The sequence below is a fragment of the Tachyglossus aculeatus genome, chromosome 4 (assembly GCF_015852505.1).
Source record: "Tachyglossus aculeatus isolate mTacAcu1 chromosome 4, mTacAcu1.pri, whole genome shotgun sequence".
In the NCBI taxonomy this organism is placed as follows: domain Eukaryota; kingdom Metazoa; phylum Chordata; class Mammalia; order Monotremata; family Tachyglossidae; genus Tachyglossus; species Tachyglossus aculeatus.
Window position 1 is genome coordinate 105525892 of NC_052069.1, and position 20462 is coordinate 105546353.

The following is a 20462-nucleotide window of genomic DNA, read 5'->3' on the forward strand; positions in this document are numbered from 1 at the left end:
CTCTGCACACAGTAAGCGCTCAATAAATACGATTGATTGATTGATTGATGTATATATGTTCGTACATATTTATTGCTCTATTTATTTATTTTACTTGTACATATCTATTCTATTTATTTTATTTTGTTGGTATGTTTGGTTTTGTTCTCTGTCTCCCCCTTCTAGACTGCGAGCCCACTGTTGGGTAGGGACTGTCCCTGTGTTGCCAACTTGTAAGTACGATTGATTGATTGATTGATGTATATATGTTTGTACATATTTATTACTCTTTATTTATTTATTTTACTTGTACCTATCTATTCTATTTATTTTATTTTGTTAGTATGTTTGGTTCTGTTCTCTGTCTCCCCCTTTTAGACTGTGAGCCCACTGTTGGGTAGGGACCGTCTCTATGTGTTGCCAACTTGGACTTCCCAAGCGCTTAGTACAGTGCTCTGCACACAGTAAGCGCTCAATGAATACGATTGATTGATTGATGTATATATGTTTGTACATATTTATTACTCTTTATTTATTTATTTTACTTGTACATGTCTATTCTATTTATTTTATTTTGTTAGTATGTTTGGTTTTGTTCTCTGTCTCCCCCTTCTAGACTGTGAGGCCACTGTTATGTAGGGACTGTCTCTGTGTTGCCAATTTGTAAATACCATTGATTGATTGATTGATGTATATATGTTTGTACATATTTATTACTCTTTATTTATTTTACTTGTACATATCTATTCTATTTATTTTATTTTGTTAGGATGTTTGGTTCTGTTCTCTGTCTCCCCCTTCTAGACTGTGAGCCCACTGTTGGGTAGGGACTGTCCCTGTGTTGCCAACTTGTAAGTACGATTGATTGATTGATTGATGTATATATGTTTCTACATATTTATTACTCTTTATTTATTTATTTTACTTGTACCTATCTATTCTATTTATTTTATTTTGTTAGTATGTTTGGTTTTGTTCTCTGTCTCCCCCTTCTAGACTGTGAGCCCACTGTTGGGTAGGGACTGTCTCTGTGTTGCCAACTTGTAAATACGATTGATTGATTGATTGATGTATATATGTTTGTACATATTTATTACTCTTTATTTATTTATTTTACTTGTACCTATCTATTCTATTTATTTTATTTTGTTAGTATGTTTGGTTTTGTTCTCTGTCTCCCCCTTCTAGACTGTGAGCCCACTGTTGGGTAGGGACTGTCTCTGTGTTGCCAACTTGTAAATACGATTGATTGATTGATTGATGTATATATGTTTGTACATAGTTATTACTCTTTATTTATTTATTTATTTTACTTGTACATATCTGTTCTATTTATTTTATTTTGTTAGTATGTTTGGTTCTGTTCTCTGTCTCCCCCTTTTAGACTGTGAGCCCACTGTTGGGTAGGGACTGTCTCTGTGTTGCCAACTTGTAAATACGATTGATTGATTGATTGATGTATATATGTTTGTACATAGTTATTACTCTTTATTTATTTATTTATTTTACTTGTACATATCTGTTCTATTTATTTTATTTTGTTAGTATGTTTGGTTCTGTTCTCTGTCTCCCCCTTTTAGACTGTGAGCCCACTGTTGGGTAGTGACTGTCTCTATGTGTTGCCAACTTTTACTTCCCAAGCGCTTAGTACAGTGCTCTGCACACAGTAAGCGCTCAATAAATACGATTGATTGATGTATATGTTTGTACGTATTTATTACTCTTTATTTATTTATTTTACTTGTACATGTCTGTTCTATTTATTTTATTTTGTTCGTATGTTTGGTTTTGTTCTCTGTCTCCCCCTTCTAGACTGTGAGCCCACTGTTGGGTAGGGACTGTCTCTATGTGTTGCCAACTTGTACTTCCCAAGCGGTTAGTCCAGTGCTCTGCACACAGTAAGCACTCAATAAATACGATTGATTGATTGATGTATATATGTTTGTACATATTTATTACTCTTTATTTTACTTGTACATATCTGTTCTATTTATTTTATTTTGTTACTATGTTTGGTTTTGTTCTCTGTCTCCCCCTTCTAGACTGTGAGCCCACTGTTGGGTAGGGACTGTCTCTATAGGTTGCCAATTTGTACTTCCCAAGTGCTTAGTCCAGTGCTCTGCACACTGTAAGCGCTCAATAAATACGATTGATTGATTGATTGATGTATATATGTTTGTACATATTTATTACTCTTTATTCATTTTACTTGTACATATCTATTCTATTTATTTTATTTTGTTAGTATGTTTGGTTTTGTTCTCTGTCTCCCCCTTCTAGACTGTGAGCCCACTGTTGGGTAGGGACTGTCCCTGTGTTGCCAACTTGTAAATACGATTGATTGATTGATGTATATATGTTTGTACATATTTATTACTCTTATTTATTTTACTTGTACATATCTATTCTATTTATTTTATTTTGTTAGTATGTTTGGTTTTGTTCTCTGTCTCCCCCTTCTAGACTGTGAGCCCACTGTTGGGTAGGGACTGTCTCTGTGTTGCCAACTTGTAAATATGATTGATTGACGTAACAGTAAGCGCTCAATAAATACGATTGATTGTTTATGTTTGTACATATTTATTACTCTGTATTTATTTATTTTACTTCTACATATCTGTTCTATTTTATTTTGTTAGTATGTTTGGTTTTGTTCTCTGTCTCCCCCTTCTAGACTGTGAGCCCACTGTTGGGTAGTGTTGCCAACTTGTACTTCCCAAGCGTTTAGTCCAGTGCTTTGCACACAGTAAGCGCTCAATAAATACGATTGATTGATTGATTGATTGATGTATATATGTTTGTACATACTTATTACTCTTTATTTATTTATTTATTTTACTTGTACATATCTGTTCTATTTATTTTATTTTGTTAGTATGTTTGGTTTTGTTCTCTGTCTCTGCCTTCTAGACTGTGAGCCCACTGTTGGGTAGGGACTGTCTCTGTGTTGCCAACTTGTACTTCCCAAGCGTTTAGTCCAGTGCTCTGCACACAGTAAGCGCTCAATAAATACGATTGATTGATTGATGTATATATGTTTGTACATATTTGTTACTCTTTATTTTACTTGTACATATCTATTCTATTTATTTTATTTTGTTAGTATGTTTTGTTTTGTTCTCTGTCTCCCCCTTTTAGACTGTGAGCCCACTGTTGGGTAGACACTGTCTCTATGTGTTGCCAGCTTGTACTTTCCAAGTGCTTAGTACAGTACTCTGCACACAGTAAGCGCTCAATAAATACGATTGATTGCAGAGCACTGTACTAAGCGCTTGGCAAGTCCAAGTTGGCTACATCTAGAGACGGTCCCTGCCCCACAGTGTAAGAAGGGGGAGACAGAGAACAGAACAAAACGCATTAACAAACTAAAATAAATACGTTTTTACCCACCCAACCACTTAGTACAGTGCTCGGCACACATCAATCAATCAATCAATCGTATTTATTGAGCGCTTACTGTGTGCAGAGCACTGTACTAAGCGCTTGGCAAGTCCAAGTTGGCAACATCTAGAGACGGTCCCTGCCCCACAGCGGGCTCATAGTCTAAAAGACTGGGATCAGTACAGGTGATTGCTTAATCCCTAATTGAGATATTTTTAAATACCTTTCCTCAGTTTCCAGCTGAGAGCCTGGGAAAAGGCGAAACCTGAATCCAGGGGTGACTCTTCCATCAGGGTGATAAACGGTAAAAATCTCTGCCCAAATTCGGACCAAATGCCCTGAATCTACTGCCCTAGTCCCCGTTCACTTCTTTGTGCCTCAGTTCCCTCATCTGTAAAATGGGGATTAAAACTGTGAGCCCCCCCCGTGGGACAACCTGATCACCTTGTAACCTCCCCGGCGCTTAGAACAGTGCTTTGCACATACTAAGCGCTTAACAAATCCCATCATTATTATTTACCGCCACTTGTCAGCTTCTAGACTGTGAGCCCACTGTTGGGTAGGGACTGTCTCTATATGTTGCCACCTTGGACTTCCCCAGCGCTTAGTCCAGTGCTCTGCACACGGTAAGCGCTCAGTAAATATGATTGAATGAATGAATGAATGACCGCCCTGCCTCCAGTCGGGAGGGATGTTTTTTCGGCCTCTCCTTCCCTTGCCATTGCCCATGGAGATGGGGGAGTGCCAGGCTCTACCCACCCCACTACCTTGTATTCAGTCGTATTTATTGAGCACCTTCTGTGTGCAGAGCACTGGACTGAGCTCTTGGGAAGTCCAAGTTAGTATTTATTTTATTTTGTTAGTATGTTTGGTTTTGTTCTCTGTCTCCCCCTTTTAGACTGTGAGCCCAATGTTGGGTAGGGACTGTCTCTATATGTTGCCAATTTGTACTTCCCAAGCGCTTAGTACAGTGCTCTGCACATAGTAAGCGCTCAATAAATACGATTGATGATGAAGTCGGCAACATGTCTCTCCCTTCTAGTCCGTGAGCCCGTTGTTGGGTAGGGACCGTCTCTATATGTTGCCGACTTGTACTTCCCAAGCGCTTAGTCCATTCATTCATTCAGTCGTATTTATTGAGCGCTGACTGTGTGCAGAGCACTGTACTAAGCGCTTGGGAAGTACAAGTTGGCAACGTATGGAGACGGTCCCTACCCAACAGCGGTGTCACAGTCCAGTGCTCAGCACACAGTAAGCCTCCTTCCTCTCCCCCTCCTCCCCATCCCCCCCTGCCTTACCTCCTTCCCCTCCCCACAGCACCTGTATATATGTTTGTACATATTTATTACTCTATTTTACTTGTACATATTTACTATTCTGTTCATTTTATTTTGTTAATATGTTTTGTTGTCCGTCTCCCCCTTCTAGACTGTGAGCCTGCTTTTGGGTAGGGACCGTCTCTATATGTTGCCAACTTGTCCTTCCCAAGCGCTTAGTACAGTGCTCTGCACACAGTAAGCGCTCAATAAATACGATTGAATGAATGAATGTAGAGACGGTCCCTACCCAACAACGGGCTCATGGTCTAGAAGGGAGAGACAGACAACAAAACAAAATCCATCCCAGTGCTTAGAACAGTGCTTGGCACAAAGCAAGCGCTCGCACCTGTCCACATGTTTTGTTGTCTGTCGTCCCCCCCCCCCCTTTTAGACTGTGAGCCCGTTGTTGGGTAGGGACCGTCTCTACATGTTGTCAACTTGTCCTTCCCAAGCGCTTAGTACAGTGCTCTGCACACAGTAAGCGCTCAAATATGATTGAATGAATGACCATCGTTTCTGTTGTTATTATAGTCCCGCCATCGACCCCTGGCCCACGTCCTAATAATCATGATGGCGATGGCATTTGTTAAGCGCTTACTATGTGCCAAGCACCACTCTAAGCTTAAGGGTGATCAGGTTGTCCCACGTAGAGCTCACAGTTTTAGTCCTCATTTTACAGATGAGGTAACTGAGGCCTAGAGAAGTCGAGTCACTTGCCCGAAGTCACACAGCTGACCAGTGGCAGCGCTGGGATTAGAACCCATGACCTCTGACTCTCAAGCCCAGGCTCTTTCCAGTGAGCCACGGTGAATGCCCTCCCTCCACACATCCACCAAACCAGCTCTCTTCCTCCCTTCAAAGCCCTACTGAGAGCTCACCTCCTCCAGGAGGCCTTCCCAGGCTGAGCCCCCCCGCCCTTTTCCTCAGCTCCTCCTCCCCTCCCCATCGCCGCCCTCCCCCCTCCCCACAGCACTTGGGTATATCTATATATACATATTTCTAATTCTATTAATGATGTGTCTATATCTATAATTCCATTTATTTTGATGGTACTGACGCCTGTCTGCTTGTTCTGTTCCGTTGCCTGTCTCCCTCTTCTAGATTGTGAGCCCGTTGTTGGGTAAGGATTGTCTCTGTTGCCGAATTGTACTTTCCAAGAGCTTAGTACAGTGCTCTGCACATAGTAAACGCTCAGTAACTACGACTGAATGAATGAATATCATTATTATTATTAAGGGTGGCTTCCTCTCTTGCTTCCCTCTCCCCCCACCCACCCACACCAGCACCCACTGGAGAGTTTCAGAGTCAGAGATGGCTCATCTCCCCGGAGCCATCCCTTCCTCCCTCCCTCCCTCCACGCCCTGCTCCAAGCCTTCATTCCAGACGCGAAACCGGGAACACGGGCTTTTTCTTTCCAAACAGAAAAGGCAACATCCTTACCCCATTACAGACAGCATCCCTTAGAGCGCCCGGCCTGTTGGATTGTACGCCCTCGTGGATTCGGGTAGTGCACCCTTTTTTTCTTATGCCAGGGAGGGCTGTGATGTTGGATTTCTTTGTTGTTGTTCGGTGACTTCTCCCACGAGGCTCCGTTTGGCACCGTAGAATCGTATGGAGCGCTTACTGTGTGCTGAGCACTGTACTAAGTGCTTGGGAGAGTACGGTACAATGGCATACTCAAGATGGCACGTGGTGATTTTAAAAAAGGAAAATTCTCTGGTTTCTGTCAGCCGGAAGGGTTAAGTTGGTTTCTTGTGGCTATTTTGACAGTTTCACCTCATGTTTAGATGCTCCGCTTTGATAAGATTTTGGCAAGCAAGAGGAAATCAAGAATCATAATTTAGTGTGTAAATCACCACGGGTAATTTGAACCGCATGGGGTTCTAATTTAATTTCAACATTTCCAAGAAACTTTGTAAATGAGGAAAAATGCGTAAAATATTGTTGGATGAGTAGCAGCTTTAAGACAGATTCTGACATTCATCAAACATTTCACACTATATCCAGTGCATAGTACAGCACTCAGCACAATCAAACCCTCAATAAATAAAAAATTCCATTGCCATTACTATATCTAGAAGGCTCTGATTAGTACAGTTAAGAGCAAAGCCCCTAATATTTTTTCTTCCTATTTGTCGCCTTTCCAACCTGACAGATAAGGGAAAAAGACCTTAGAAAAAGTGTTACCTACTTTGTAAATACCATTGTCAGACATTGCCAGTAACTGCCTTGAAGTAGGGGGAGTGAAATATATTGCTAAACCTTTAATACCAAGGAGGATCAACACTTTGTAATCACTTTGATTTAATTTAGCAGGAAAGACTCATTTTAAACGTCATTTATACTATACATTAGGACTAGTTCCTTGTGTTGAATGAACTTTGGATTAGAACATTTATCACATTTCACAATGTTTCATACCCAACAGGTATTGCAATTTGTTGATCAGAAATTACTGTATGTGAAGGAAAACTGTTGTTTTAGGTGGTTAGAGTATTTTAAACTCCATCTGAGGAGGTATTTATTTTATGTTGACTTTTAGTCTCTTGTATTCTTAGTTTCCTCTACTAGTAAACATAAGTAATGCACTTTTTCTCTCCTACCCTTTTCAGTTCATTTATTGAATGATAATAGTTAACTGCAAACATTTGGCATCTTTAATGACCCAATCCAAGAGCAAAGGAGTTGGTAAAATATGTTTTTTATCCGTGAGACTCACCTCAGACAAACTCTAAACATACATACATCTTAGTAATGAGACCTATTTACAAATGTGGTTTTCCTGAATGCAAAGTTGACTGTTACATACTGGAGCTTTATCATGTATCTTCCTGACAGATTTCATTCATTTAAGTCATTTAAAATTTCACCTGTGACTAATATGATGCTGTTTTACGCGGTGGTACCCAGAAGAGCATCTGATCTTGCCTCAGATTTATTTTTGGTTCAGTGTCCTTTGGGAAGAAACATTTAGTGTTCAGTTGCAAAAATATGAAGAACAATTATTTGAAGAGGAAGCTTGGTAGATTTAATCGTTTAATATTAGACTAGCTCTGGTGATGTATTTCAGAAGAGTTGCAGAAAATTAAAACTCCCATTACTTATTTAGTGGTTTCTCTATTTTTGTTGTTCCTGCAATCCAATCTTTAAAAGTTCTACAGTAACACTCCTATGTTCCAGGACAAAGCCATAAATACTGTAGCAGTTCTTGGTAGGCCCAAGATCCTAAACAGAATCCTACTGAAAGCAAGTGATAATATCATTAAAAATAGAAATAAAATCAGATGGTCTCATGATAGCAGCATGGCATAGTGAACAGAGCACAGGCCTGGGAGACAGAAGGTCTTGGGTTCTAATCTCAGCTCCGCCCATTGGGGAAGTCACTTCTCTGTGCCTCAGTTACCTCATCTGTAAAGTGGGAGTTGAAACTGTGAGCCTCACGTGGAACAGGGTGGATACAACCCGACTGCTTGTAACCACCCCAGCGCTTAGGACAGTGCCTGGCACGTAGTAAGTGCTTAACAGATACCTCGATAATAATCATGATGATGAGCAGGTTTAGCATCATAGAGGTGAAATTTTTGTAAGCTGACCGCAGTAAATTCATTCTGCAGGTTGTTTTAAAGGGGTGCAACCAAGCTCTGCATCTTCACACCCTGATTTTGCCACTGAAGCAAGCATATGCTTACTTCAAAGGGAGGATTTGGTGGGCCAGCAGGACCACTCAACTCCACGTCTGCTTTAATAGAGACAATTGGAAGCTGAGTGTTCCTACCAGCCCAGCTGGAGCTCCCAGGTCCCCTGTTTGTTATCACAGGATGCCTTGGGACTTGTCTTGAAGGATGGCTTACTTGGATCAAGCTGGGCACTTGGGATTGCTGGAAAGACTCCCTGGAGTCCCTTATCCCCTCCTTTAACACCCTCCAAACCAGCCACCCACTGGAATCCTTTAAGGAAGGGGAGTGGGGAGGAAATGCTTCCCTCTCGATTCTGTCTCCAGAGCCCGGACTCCCTTGTTGCTCAGATTCATCAGGTCCTGTTTGCTCCTGCCCTCAACGGTCAGTTTATCAGTCAATCAGTGGCATTTGAGTGCTTCCTGTGCACAGAACACTGTTCTAAGCACTCGGGAAAGTACAGTATAACAGAATTGGTAGACATGTCCGCTAGATGCTTACAGTCTAGAGTGGGAGACAGACAATAAGAAAAACTGTTATAGATATGTACATAAATGTTGTGGGGTGAATATCAAGGTGTTAAAGGGTACAGTCCATAGGTGTAGGTGATAGACGGAAGAGGGAGAAGGGGAAATCAACAGAGTGGGTGACCAAAGAGCAATCTAGGGTCCCGCTGGGCTGGGGGCAAAGCTGTTAAAACTCAGCTCTCCTGACCCTGTCCCCAGATCAGTCCATCAGTGATATTTATTGGGCCTTTACTTTGTGCAGGGCTTGGGAGAGTAAGTATTGGTAGACACAGTCCCTGCCCATGAGGATCTTACAACCTAGTGGGGGAGACAGACAGTAAAATACATTACAAGGAGGGGAAGCCTCAGAGAAGAAGGATATGCATTTCCTTCTGTGGGGGGTGGGGTGAGTATCTGTGCTAGGGGTTATGAATGCAAGTTCCTAGGTAAAGCAGAAGGGAGAAGTGATACTGTGTTGATGGTCAACAGATGCAGAGAGGGTATAATTCCCTGTTCAGAATGCAAGGGGGGCAGGCAGCAAGCCACTCTATCCAGCCTTTTCTCCCAGCATAAGCATATGAAGACTACTCTGAAGATTTATGCTGCTCTGATTTTGTCCTTTTGCAGAAGCACAAAAGGGCCCATTATTTTCAATAGTAACAATTATTAGTGGAGACCCATAGAGAACATTATAATAATGGAAATTTTTTGTTAGCCTGTTTTCTTTCTTGCTCCTTTTTCCATTTCCCTTCCCATATACCCATTTGTCTCTTCCCTTACTCCTTCATCATCTGGTCTCTCTTCCTCTTATCTGTATCTCCAGCGCCTGACCCCGGTACTGCCCTTTCTCCCTTCCATTTCCCCATTCTTTTTCCTCTCCCTTGGCTCTTTACCTCTTCCTAACAGGTCCCCTATACCTTTCCTTCCTGCTGGGATTCATCCAACTTCTCTCCCCTGATGCTCCCCAGACATATTTTGCTTTCTCACTTCATGTCTCACTTCATGTCTCCTAATCAGTCCTCCAGCTCTTAAGTACTCCCCAGATCCCCCCCCCCCTTTACATCCCTTCCCCCTTTCTCTCCTTGGATTTTCACACAGCTGTCATTTCTGCTGCCACCATCATCACCATTTTTGATGCCAGGAAGCCTGGGGGACGCTGATGTAAAATAAAACTGTGGGAAGGTAAATTCTATCTACCAGGCTGCTTGCAATCAAAAGTGGTGGCGGCTACAGCGGATGAGATAAATATCTGTGCTGTTACCTTGGCTGCTGTCTTAGTAGGGGCGAGACCTGGAAGCTGGTATTGGTTGCCTCTCCTTTTGCCATCATCACTGTCACATTTCCTAGCTGCTCTCAGCAAATGCGGTAAGCTTGGCAAGCCTCAGAAGTACACTCCCAGATCTGCAGACATAGGTTGCTGCTAGTACAAGTAATTAGTCAGTGGTATTTATTGAGGGCTTACTCTGTGTAGAGCATGGTCCTAAGCACTTGGTAGAATGCACTAGAGCATAGGTGTGATTCCTGCCCTCAAGGAGCCGGAGAGACAGACACAAAAATAGATTACTGGTGGGGGCAGCAATAGAGTGTAATCAATCATTGGCATTTATTGAGTAATAGTAATGATGGCATTTGTTAAGTGCTTACTATGTGTGAAGCAGTATTCTAAGCACTGGGTGCTGTTACTGTGTGTAGAGTAAGCGCTTGGGAGAGTACTGCAGAGTTGGTAGACATTTTCCCTGCCCACACTAGCTTATGGTCTAGAAATATATGAATTGGCATGAAGATATAGAGAGAAAGGATGTAGTATAAAAGCATACCAAGTCATTAACTACCTAAGTGCTTAGGTGAGAAAGTGCTGAAATCACAGTAGGAGAGGAAATAGGATCCGGAAATGAGAGATTAATCCTGCAGATGTGATTTCAGAAGGGCTTTGGAGATGGGGAAAACTGTGGTCTGTCAGATGTGAAGGGGGGGGGGGGGAATTCTAGGTAAAAGGAAGGTGTGGCAAGAGGTCAAAGGTAAGATATGAGAACAAGGCACAGTGAAGAGTTTGCCTGGAGAGGAATGAAACTTGCAAGCTGGAGTGTGGGAGAGAGAGGATAAGTAGATGTGAGAGAACTGATTGAGTGTCTGAAAGTCAAGGGTCAGGAGTTCCTCCTTGTTATAGAGAGGAATGGGGAACCATTCGAGGTTTCTGAGGAGTGGGGAGACATGTGCAAGACAGTGTTTGGAAAAGCAATCTGGGCAACAGTGAAGTGACTGGAGTGGGGAGGCAGAGGTGTCAGCAAAGAGGCTGATGAGAGTCCAGCCAGAATATGACAAGTGTTTGGACGAGCATAATGTTCGTTTGGATGGAGAGGAAGGAATGGATCCTGGAAATGTTGTGGAACGTGCATGGATAGGATTTGGCAGCAGACCGAATGTGGTGACTGAAAGAGGAGAAGGAAGAGTCAGTGAAAGGGCCAAAGTTGTGGTGTTGTAAACAGTGTTGGGAAAGTTTGCTGGAGGAGGGGATTTGTGAGGAAAGATGAGGAATTCATTTTAGGACACGTTGAGTTTGAGGTGCTGATAAGTAGACTATGATGTAGACTATGATGGCCGAGTTAGGGAACATTCTTTTGACGGTGCAAGCATGTCAGGTTAGAGTATAATGTGTAAACAGTTGTGCACATGTACAGTAGCAGACATGGTGAGCACCACATTGTGAGTTTTCCTGTTTTCTTTAATTTGGGGTGCTATGTTCCAGTGTTGTAGAACTGGATGTGTTAATTTTTTCCAAGGCAAATAGAATCGTAAGGGAATTAAAAGGGAAAGACAGAAGTACCATTGTTTTTTTTTTTAAAATGGCATTTGCAAAGCATTTACTATACGCCAAGCACAGTTTTAAGTGCTGTGGTAGATACAGAGTGGGCCCATTCCCACTTTGGGGTGCCCAATTTAAGTAGGATGGAGAACAGGTATTGAACCCCTCGTCTAACAGTTGAGGAAACTGAGGCACAGAGAAGTTAAGTGACTTTACCAAGGTATCACAGCAGGCAAATGGCAGAACCAGGATTAGAACCCAGGTCCTCTGAGTTCCAGGCCCATTTTCTTTCCACTAGGCCACGCAGCTTTCCTAAAGTTAATGCCCTTTACCTGAGCAAAGTACTGTTATCCTAAAGTGGAACTTAAATTTCCCCTTTGAAAAGACATCTCATCTAAGGAAATAAAACAGTGACCTTTCCTGTGTGAGAGCAGATATTCTAAGTGTTCAACTGAACTCTTAAATGTATTTCTGCTAACTTTGCAAATAGAGAGGATTTTTCATGAGGCCATCTAATATTGCTAAATTTTGTAGTGTCTAACACTGGTAGTGTTGCAGAGTGTATGCATTGTATGTTTGAACCAGCATGAGGTATTTTTAGAGCACCTGTATGGTCTGGGGCTGGCATTACTGAGAGCAATGTGAAAAGCATAAATTATATGGGAAGAATCTATGGAATTCTTACTCAAGCCAATTGACAGTCCGGGTTTACTGCTAGAAGGCCTTAAAAGCCAACTATACACTTCTACAGTGGGGTGTTATTGGGTTCGGGTGATAAGGATTGCCGATCCAGTGCTTTAAGACCATTCTAAACAAGGATAATGTTTCAAATAGGATTTCTTGACTACTGATGAACAATAAATATAATTTTTGTGGCTATTTCAGGAAAGACTCAGTACTTTTGAACTTAATTTCCTGTAAGATATTGCTGATTATATTGCTTAAACCTGCATTTCAGTTTAACATATTCAGTTACTCCACGTTACTGATTTCAACCTGCGTTTAGTCATTTTAAATTTGAAGCTTTAAACCATTTTTCCAAAACTTTTTCAAATATTAGGCATATTAAAAAAAATTAGAAAATCATAAAATATAGAGAACTGAGAAAGGTAAGGGGAAATAAGGCAGTAGTTATTCCATGTGAAATTATTTTAATGATCACGTGTTCATTCCTGTATAATAATAATAATAACAATAATGATTATGGCATTTATTAAGCACTTACTATGTGCAAAACAGTGTTCTAAGTGCTGGGGGGATACAAGGTGATCAGGTTGTCCCACGGGGGGCTCACAGTCAATCCCCATTTTACAGATGAGGAAACTGAGGCACAGAAAAGTAAAGTGAGTTACCCAAAGTCACTCAGCTGACAGTTGGCAGAGCCAGGATTTGAACCCATGACCTCTGACTCCAAAGCCTGGGCTCTTTTCCACTGAGCCACGCTATATCTGGAAGTAGCGCTGCGTAATGGAAAGAGTGTTGTTCAAGAAGTCAGAGGTCCGTGTTTTTAATCCTGGCTCTGCCACCTGCCTACTGTGTGACTTTGGGCAAGGCACTTGGCTTTTCTGTGCCTCAGTTTCCTCATCTATTGGAGATTCAAAACCTATTCTCTTTCCTGCTTAGACTGAGAGCTTCATGTGGACAGACTGTTGTTGTTATTATTATTATTACTACTACTGAATCATTCTTCCCACCAGTCTTAAAGCTTCTCCTCCTTTCAGGCTGTATTCCATGCTATTGCCCAGATCACGTCTCAAGAATCTCCATGGCTGCTGTTCTCCATTCATATCAAACAAAAACTCCTTACTGTTGACTTCAAGGCTCTCCACCAGTTTTCTCCATCCTACTTATCAGCTACCTTTACAATACCCAGTTCACACTCTTGCTCATTCCATACTTGTTTCGAACTTTACCCTTCTTTCCCATCTCCAGCCTCTTGCTCACACTAGTCCCCTGTCCTAGGATTCCTTCCCTTCCAACATCCAACACACCGCAGCTCTCTCCACCTTCAAAACTCGTCTGAACTCTCATCTTTCATTGGGAACCACTTCTCAATTCCCAACATACCAAAACTATCAAATAATAATAATAATAGTATTTGTTAAGCGTTTACAGTGCCAAGCACTGTCCTAAGCACTGGGGTAGATACATGGTAATCAGGTTGTCCCACGTTGGGGCCCACAGTTTTAATCCCTATTTTACAGATGAGGTAACTGAGGCCCAGAGAAGTTGTCACATAGCTGGAGTGGCGGAGTAGGCATTAGAACCCACAACCTCTGACTCCCTAAGCCCATGCTCTTTCCACTAAACCATTAATTGATATGCAGGTCCATACTCCTGGGAGTCAGAGGGTGTGGATTCCAATTCCGGCTCTTCCACTTGTTTGCTGTGTCACTTTGGCCAGTTCAGTTCTCTGTTTCTCAGTTACCTCATCTGTAAAATGGGGACTAAGACACTGAGACCTGTGTGGGGACTGGGACTGTGTCTAACCCAGTTAACTATTATTTACCCCAGCCCATAGTAGAGTGCCTGGCACATAGTAAACGCTTTACAAATATTTTAAAAAAACCCCACAAGCCAAGCAGCCGCCTTTAGCTGTTATGCATTTATACCTATTCTTAGCATTTATGTATGTATATTCAATCAATCAAATTTATTGAGTGCTTACTGTGCTTAGGAGAGTACAATACAAGAGTTGGTAGACATGTTCCCTGCTCACAAGGAGTTTACAGCCTCAAAGGGGTGACAGATTGAAATAAATTATGGATATGTACACAAATGCTTTGGGCCTTAGGGTGCTTAAAGGGTACAAATCCAAGTACATAGGCAACCCAGAAGGGAGAGGAAGTAAGGGAAATGAAAGACAGCTTAGTTGGAGACGGCACGATTTTTTTTTTTTTAAATAGGGCTTTGAAGTTGAGTTGGTGGTGTTCCTATGAAGGGGGATGGAGATACAGACCAGAGGGAGGACATGGGCAAGGGAGTTGGTGGTGAGATAGACAAGATTGAGATACAATGAAGATTGGTATTGGAGGAGTAAATTGGGTTGTAGTAGGAAATTAACGAGGTGAAGGGAGTGAACTGTTTGCTTTAAAACTGATGGTAAGGAGTTTCTGTTAGGTACAGAGATGGATGAGCAACCACTGGAGGTTCTTAAGTGGGGAGATGTGGACTGAATGGTTTCTTAGAAAAGTGATCAGTGCAGCAGGGTGAAGTAAAGACTGGAGTGGGAAGAGACAGCAGGCAGGGAGGCCAGAAAGGAGGCTAATGCAGTAGTCAGGGCGGGATGTTTTAAGTGCTTGGATCATGTGGTGGTAGTTTGGATCGAGAGAAAATGGCAGATTTTAGCAGTGTTGTGAAGGTGGAAAACTGACAGGATTTGGTGACAGACTGGCTTGAAAGAGAGAGATGAGTTGAGGATAATGCAAGGTTATGGGCTTGTGAGGCAGGGAGGATAGTGGTATCTACAGTGATGAAAAAGATGGGGGTGCAAGTTTTGGGTGGGAAGATGACTTCTGTTTTAGACATGCTGAATTTGAGGTGCTAGTGGGACATCCAAGTTGTATATTCATTTACTCTGATAGTTCATTACGATATATTTCCTCAACTACCAGTTTTGCACTTGTTCTTTCTCCTACTGCCACTCCCTGTAAATTGTGTATCTCCCCCATTAGACATCCTAGTTGTACATTCATTTATTCTGACAGTTCATTACAATATGTTTGCTCAACTACCTGTTTTACACTTGTTCTTCCCTTCTACTGCCACTCTGGGTAAATTATGTATCTCCCCCATTAGACTTTATGCTCTTGTAGGCAGGGATCATTTGTTTCGTTCCTGTTATAGTTTCTGAGGTGCTCAGTATAGTGCTTTGCATTCAGTAGGTGCTCAATGAATACCCTTGATTGCGTCTAAGAATCTATTCAGCATCTTGAATGTTTTGCAAAAGTACCCTAAGCTCAGTAATCTCAGTTTTCATGAATAACGTTTTGAAGAGGAATGCAGTTTTTCTCCGCAAAGTACAAATTTATGAATTAGCAAAATGAATATTAGTGGGAATGTTCTGTAATATGATTGTTGTTTGCAAGCTATTTCAACTTCAGGCTGATTAAGTTAGTAACCACAATCTTTCTTGAGTATAGAAAAATTATCTTTTAAAATGAATTAGTGTATTTAACTGCAGCAGAAGAGTAAAAAAGCAGGAAAGGGAGGGGAGAATACAAGGGGATGAAATTAAGAGGGTGAGCACTACGGGCTGAAGAAAGACCTACAGAATAACCTTTCCTTATGCATAAGAAGGAAAAGAAAAATGAAGAAAGAGGAGTGAATAAATACAATTAAATCAAGGCGTCGTGGGGGACGAGTAATAGTTATTTGGGAAAGAGAATGAGTGTATGAATTAAATTTATATAAAACTTTTATTTCAGAAATGACTTGATGGATGTGCCTCTGATGGGGAGAAATTTCTCAGCTGCACAGGAAATTGAGCCAGAAGGATGAATGATTAGTCCAGGCTCCCAAGTTGTTATTGGGAAGAATAAAACTTCCCCAAAATTCCCATTATTGTAAAAAGGAAATTCAGTAATGTGATCTGCATGGTCAGAGTGAAAGCAAATGCTTCTTGGTTATCTAATTAGGAAAGCTTCCTTCAGAGCACTGTTGAAAGGAATTTTCAGCGATGCAGAGGAAAATTCATCCATGAATGCGACATGTTACACTAACAAGAAAGGCACAGAAGAACTTTATTTTCAGTTTAATATGTGGAAGGAGAATGACATTTTTTAAAGTATACCATGAAATGGATGTAAGGATAGTTATTTTTAATGGATAATTTACAGTAATACCCTTAACTGTAAAAGAATTTAATCATTTTAATCAAATACCCATTTTTAAAACTGAATTTTGTAGCCATACACCAATACTTGTTGAAATTTTTGAGCCGGAATTCTCAATATTTTAGAAATTGGAAAATAAGATCTTTTTTTAAATCAGGTTCAGAAATGCTCAAATTATTAAGGGTTGTATAACTTGATTGAGATAATAATAATATAATTGTGGAATTTAAGCACTTATTCTGCCAAGCACTACAGTAAGCACTGGGATATAGATAAAAGATAATCAGTTTCCATATGGGGCTCATGGTCTAAGTAGGAGGGAGAGCAGGTATTAAACCCCCATTTTGCAGATGAGGGAACTGAGGCACAGAGAAGTTGTGACTTGCCCAAGGTCACACAGCAGGCAAGTGACAGTCAAAAAATGTGAGGTCAACTTTTTAAACCTTATTTTAATTTTCTGGTATTTTTCAATAAATTTAATTATTTCTCAAGCAGCTATAGCTTGACCCAGTTGTAGCTATTGAATAAGTGAATTGTTGGTTTTGGAGGTACTATTTAAATTCCATTGTGTACAGAAAGCACTTTGGTTATTTAGCTTAATATGAGACCCCTATATAAACATTACCAACTACTTATGAACCAATTGAATTTTTTTTACCAGACTTCCTTTCTCTGAAAGGACTTTAGTAATTCTTTTTTTAGAAATCTGCATTATTACTATTTGGCACAAATTCTTACTTTTCCTGGGTGAATGATACTTAAGGCTCCTTGTTGTTAATTGTTGATGTACACTAACTGCTTACATTTTCTTCAAAAATTTCAGGATTTAAAAATTGAGACAAGTACAGTATTTAGATTTTCAAGACTGTAGAGGCACATCTGTTTTCCATTAACATAGAAGCATCAAGGCCTAGTGGAAAGAGCTTTGGCCACTTGCCTGCTGTGTGACCCTGGATTTGTCACTTTTCTGTGCCTCAATTTCCACAACTGTAAAATGGGAATTCAATACCTGCTCTCCCTCCTACTTAGACTGTGAGCCAACCTAATTATCTTCTGTCTCCCCCAGGGCTTAATGCAGTGCCTGGCAAATAGTAAGCATTTAATAAATATTATTATTGTTAGTATTATCATCATTGCTGGAACAAGTAGAAGTTTTTAGGAAGAGAAAGAGGACTGCTGGACACTGGAGTAGATTACTAACATTGTGGAATCAACTTCTCTGGAGGTTGTAAGAAAAAATGGTTTTGCAAGACAGCAGGACTAGATGGCCTCCCTATCTATGTGTTTCAGCCCTATGACTAAGATTTCACAACCACACAAAGTTATTCTTATGCCACCAGTTTTCACTCACTCTAACTCATATTTAAATAATGCCCATTTCATTCTTATAGCTGACTGTTGATGCATGTCAATACAAGAGGAAAAGAACTATTATTTACCAAACTTCATAAACTGAGGTTCTAGTTCTGTGCCTGAAAATAAAAGCTATTTGGAAAACTTCCAGTAAATATAGACTAACTGAAATAGGACCTATGGAGATGGTTCAGCCTCCTGCCTCCAGGCAAGTGAATGATTAAACTGTTTAGTGCAGTTGATTGTCTGTTATTTCCTTAAAGATCCCCAGAGATAGAAACTCCCTTATCTCTTTGTAAGCCATTACAATATCATCTTGAGGCAAGGGTTTTGCCTGGTTTGAAATCTCTTCTCCATGTCCAGGGAGGCCTGATGAGGAAGAAACTTAAATGAAAGCAAAAGAAAGAATTGATTAGAATTCACACCATAAAAGCCTTGTAGAGTTGATAATCCTACTCCCTTTAACAGGTGGCCTTCTCCAAGCCATATAGTCCCAATTCCTATTCCACTGCATTTTAAAATCATTTTGTTGCTCCAAAATGAATTATATGCACAATCCCAGGAATAGTTTCCTGGTTTGAAATTTGCTTGGTTACAAAGCACTGTGAGAGATTGTTTTCTCCTGCTTCCTTCCCCCACAATGATGTAGATATTGTAACTGCCTTTTGGGGGTGACCTTTGATTCATCTAGTAGTTCGGTCAAGACCATACTTTCACATTTTTGTAGGAGGGTAACATGTAGTAAGGAATCAAGCCTTGTTTGAAGCCTAGAGAGATTACAGCTGTTGCTTTCTTTGGACTATGAGGGTTGATACCACTGTCACAAAAGGAAATTACCTTTGGCACAATTTGTAGTTCAAAATTTTGAATGAGTGCTGAGGAAGATATAATGTGTTTTTGACAAAAGAAGGTATTTTAACATTTTCTTGGTCTTAGTACTCAATGTGAAATGGGAAGCTTGAATCAGTGCCTAATAAGTAGAATTTAAATTTACCTTACCATAAAATTGTATGACTTTCTTGATGTGAAGCATTTTGCCCTGCTACGTGAAAATGATATGAATTTAAACGTGGTGTTCCTAAGAACGGAAGAACTTTCAGGTGTACAAGACTTCACAAGTATCTTTGTCTCACAATAGCCTTATAAATTAGGGTTGAATAAGGTATTGTTTGTCTCATTTTACTTAAGGGAAAATTAAGGAATCAATTGTATTGAGTGCTTGCTTACTATGTAGAGTTCTGTACTAAGCACTTGGGAGAGTGCAGTATAACAGAGTTGGTAGACATGTTCCCTGCCCACAACAAGCATACCATCTAGTTAATTGATTTATGCAAGTGGCAGAAATTGTTTCCAGTTCTTCATATTCCCAACCCAGGGTTATTATGCTGTCATAAACATAAATATAGATTCTCCAGTGCCCAAATCTTATTAATTGCAATTGTTGAAACCATTATTTTACACATATTTACCCATAGAAGGTTATAAATGCATTGACCTCCATTGGTTATACCTTTTTATTTATTCAAGAAATGCTAGAATTGGGGCTGTTCTTGTTTAAAACATTGACAGTAAGCAACTATTGGTTTAAATATCAACACATGCCATGTATACCAAACCAATTATCCATCTCAAACTTAAACATTAGCAATTTCCCAATTTCACCAAAATCTTTAATAGGTGATTAGCAGAGTGTGGAGTGTAACACTAGTAAGGGCAGAGAATGTGTCTATTATATTGAACTCTCCCAATCGTTTAGTACAGTGCTGTGCATACAGTAAGTGCTCAGTAAATACAATTGACTGAATGAATGAGGCATGGGACCTAGAAATTTATTTAGGGTTGTTTTTTTTTTAAATTTCTCTCTTTGGGGGGTTCAGAATCCTGTCCTGGCAGGAGGAAAAAAGTCCCTATTGAGTAGGTGTGAAGCCTAGTAGATTCATAGCTGTGCAATGTTACAGTCCTAAGGTTTAACCCATCATGATATTTTGTGAATTCTGTTGAAGATTCAGCCTTGACATCTGACATCGCTGATGAATTGTTTATGCATGTTAAATTTTGATTTTTCAGTAATTTCTCATCTCACAATTGGGGTTACTATTCTTCTGTAGAAACCTGAGTAACAATTTTTTAAGAAGAGATTGGAATTAATCTAAATCCATCAAATCGGATAAATTGGATCCATTTTGCTCCTTAAATAACAAAATTTTCTTTACTTTTAGTGCCACAATGGCAACTGCACCGTACAACTACTCTTACATCTTCAAGTACATTATTATTGGTAAGTTAATTGTCATCTTTGAAGCCAAAAGTATAAATGAAGCCTTGTTTCTTAATATTTGCTTTTAGGACATATCAAAATAAGGTGTTTAGCATTCATTTGTTATTGCAAGATTCTCTTCTACAAGGTTAAGTTTTGTAATAAGGTAATGCATCTTTTAAATTCTGTAAGCTTATATAAAACTAGATACTATGTTTCATAGGCTTTATTTTAAATGGTAATGGAAACCCTGTAATGACATTTCTTAATCTAAACATTGAATAATATTGGAATGACAGAATAATTTCTTAGCTGCTCTTGGCTATTTGAACCCTAAAATTGAAACTGTAGATTG

At 40.2% G+C, this 20462-nt stretch overlaps 1 protein-coding gene across 3 annotated transcripts in view; it reads left to right on the plus strand.

The window, feature by feature from the left end:
* Window positions 1–20462, plus strand: part of RAB14 (RAB14, member RAS oncogene family) — a 39759-nt gene that overhangs the window by 1902 nt on the left and 17395 nt on the right. The window contains exons 1-2 of one of the 3 annotated variants that reach the window (XM_038744652.1): window positions 3645–3664; window positions 20070–20128. In XM_038744652.1, the coding sequence (XP_038600580.1) occupies window positions 20077–20128 (52 nt within the window). In that variant the 5' untranslated portion in view covers window positions 3645–3664; window positions 20070–20076. Of the gene's footprint in view, window positions 1–3644; window positions 3665–17954; window positions 18059–20069; window positions 20129–20462 lie in introns of those variants that run through there. The other 2 variants (XM_038744650.1, XM_038744651.1) reach the window with 2 other exon arrangements.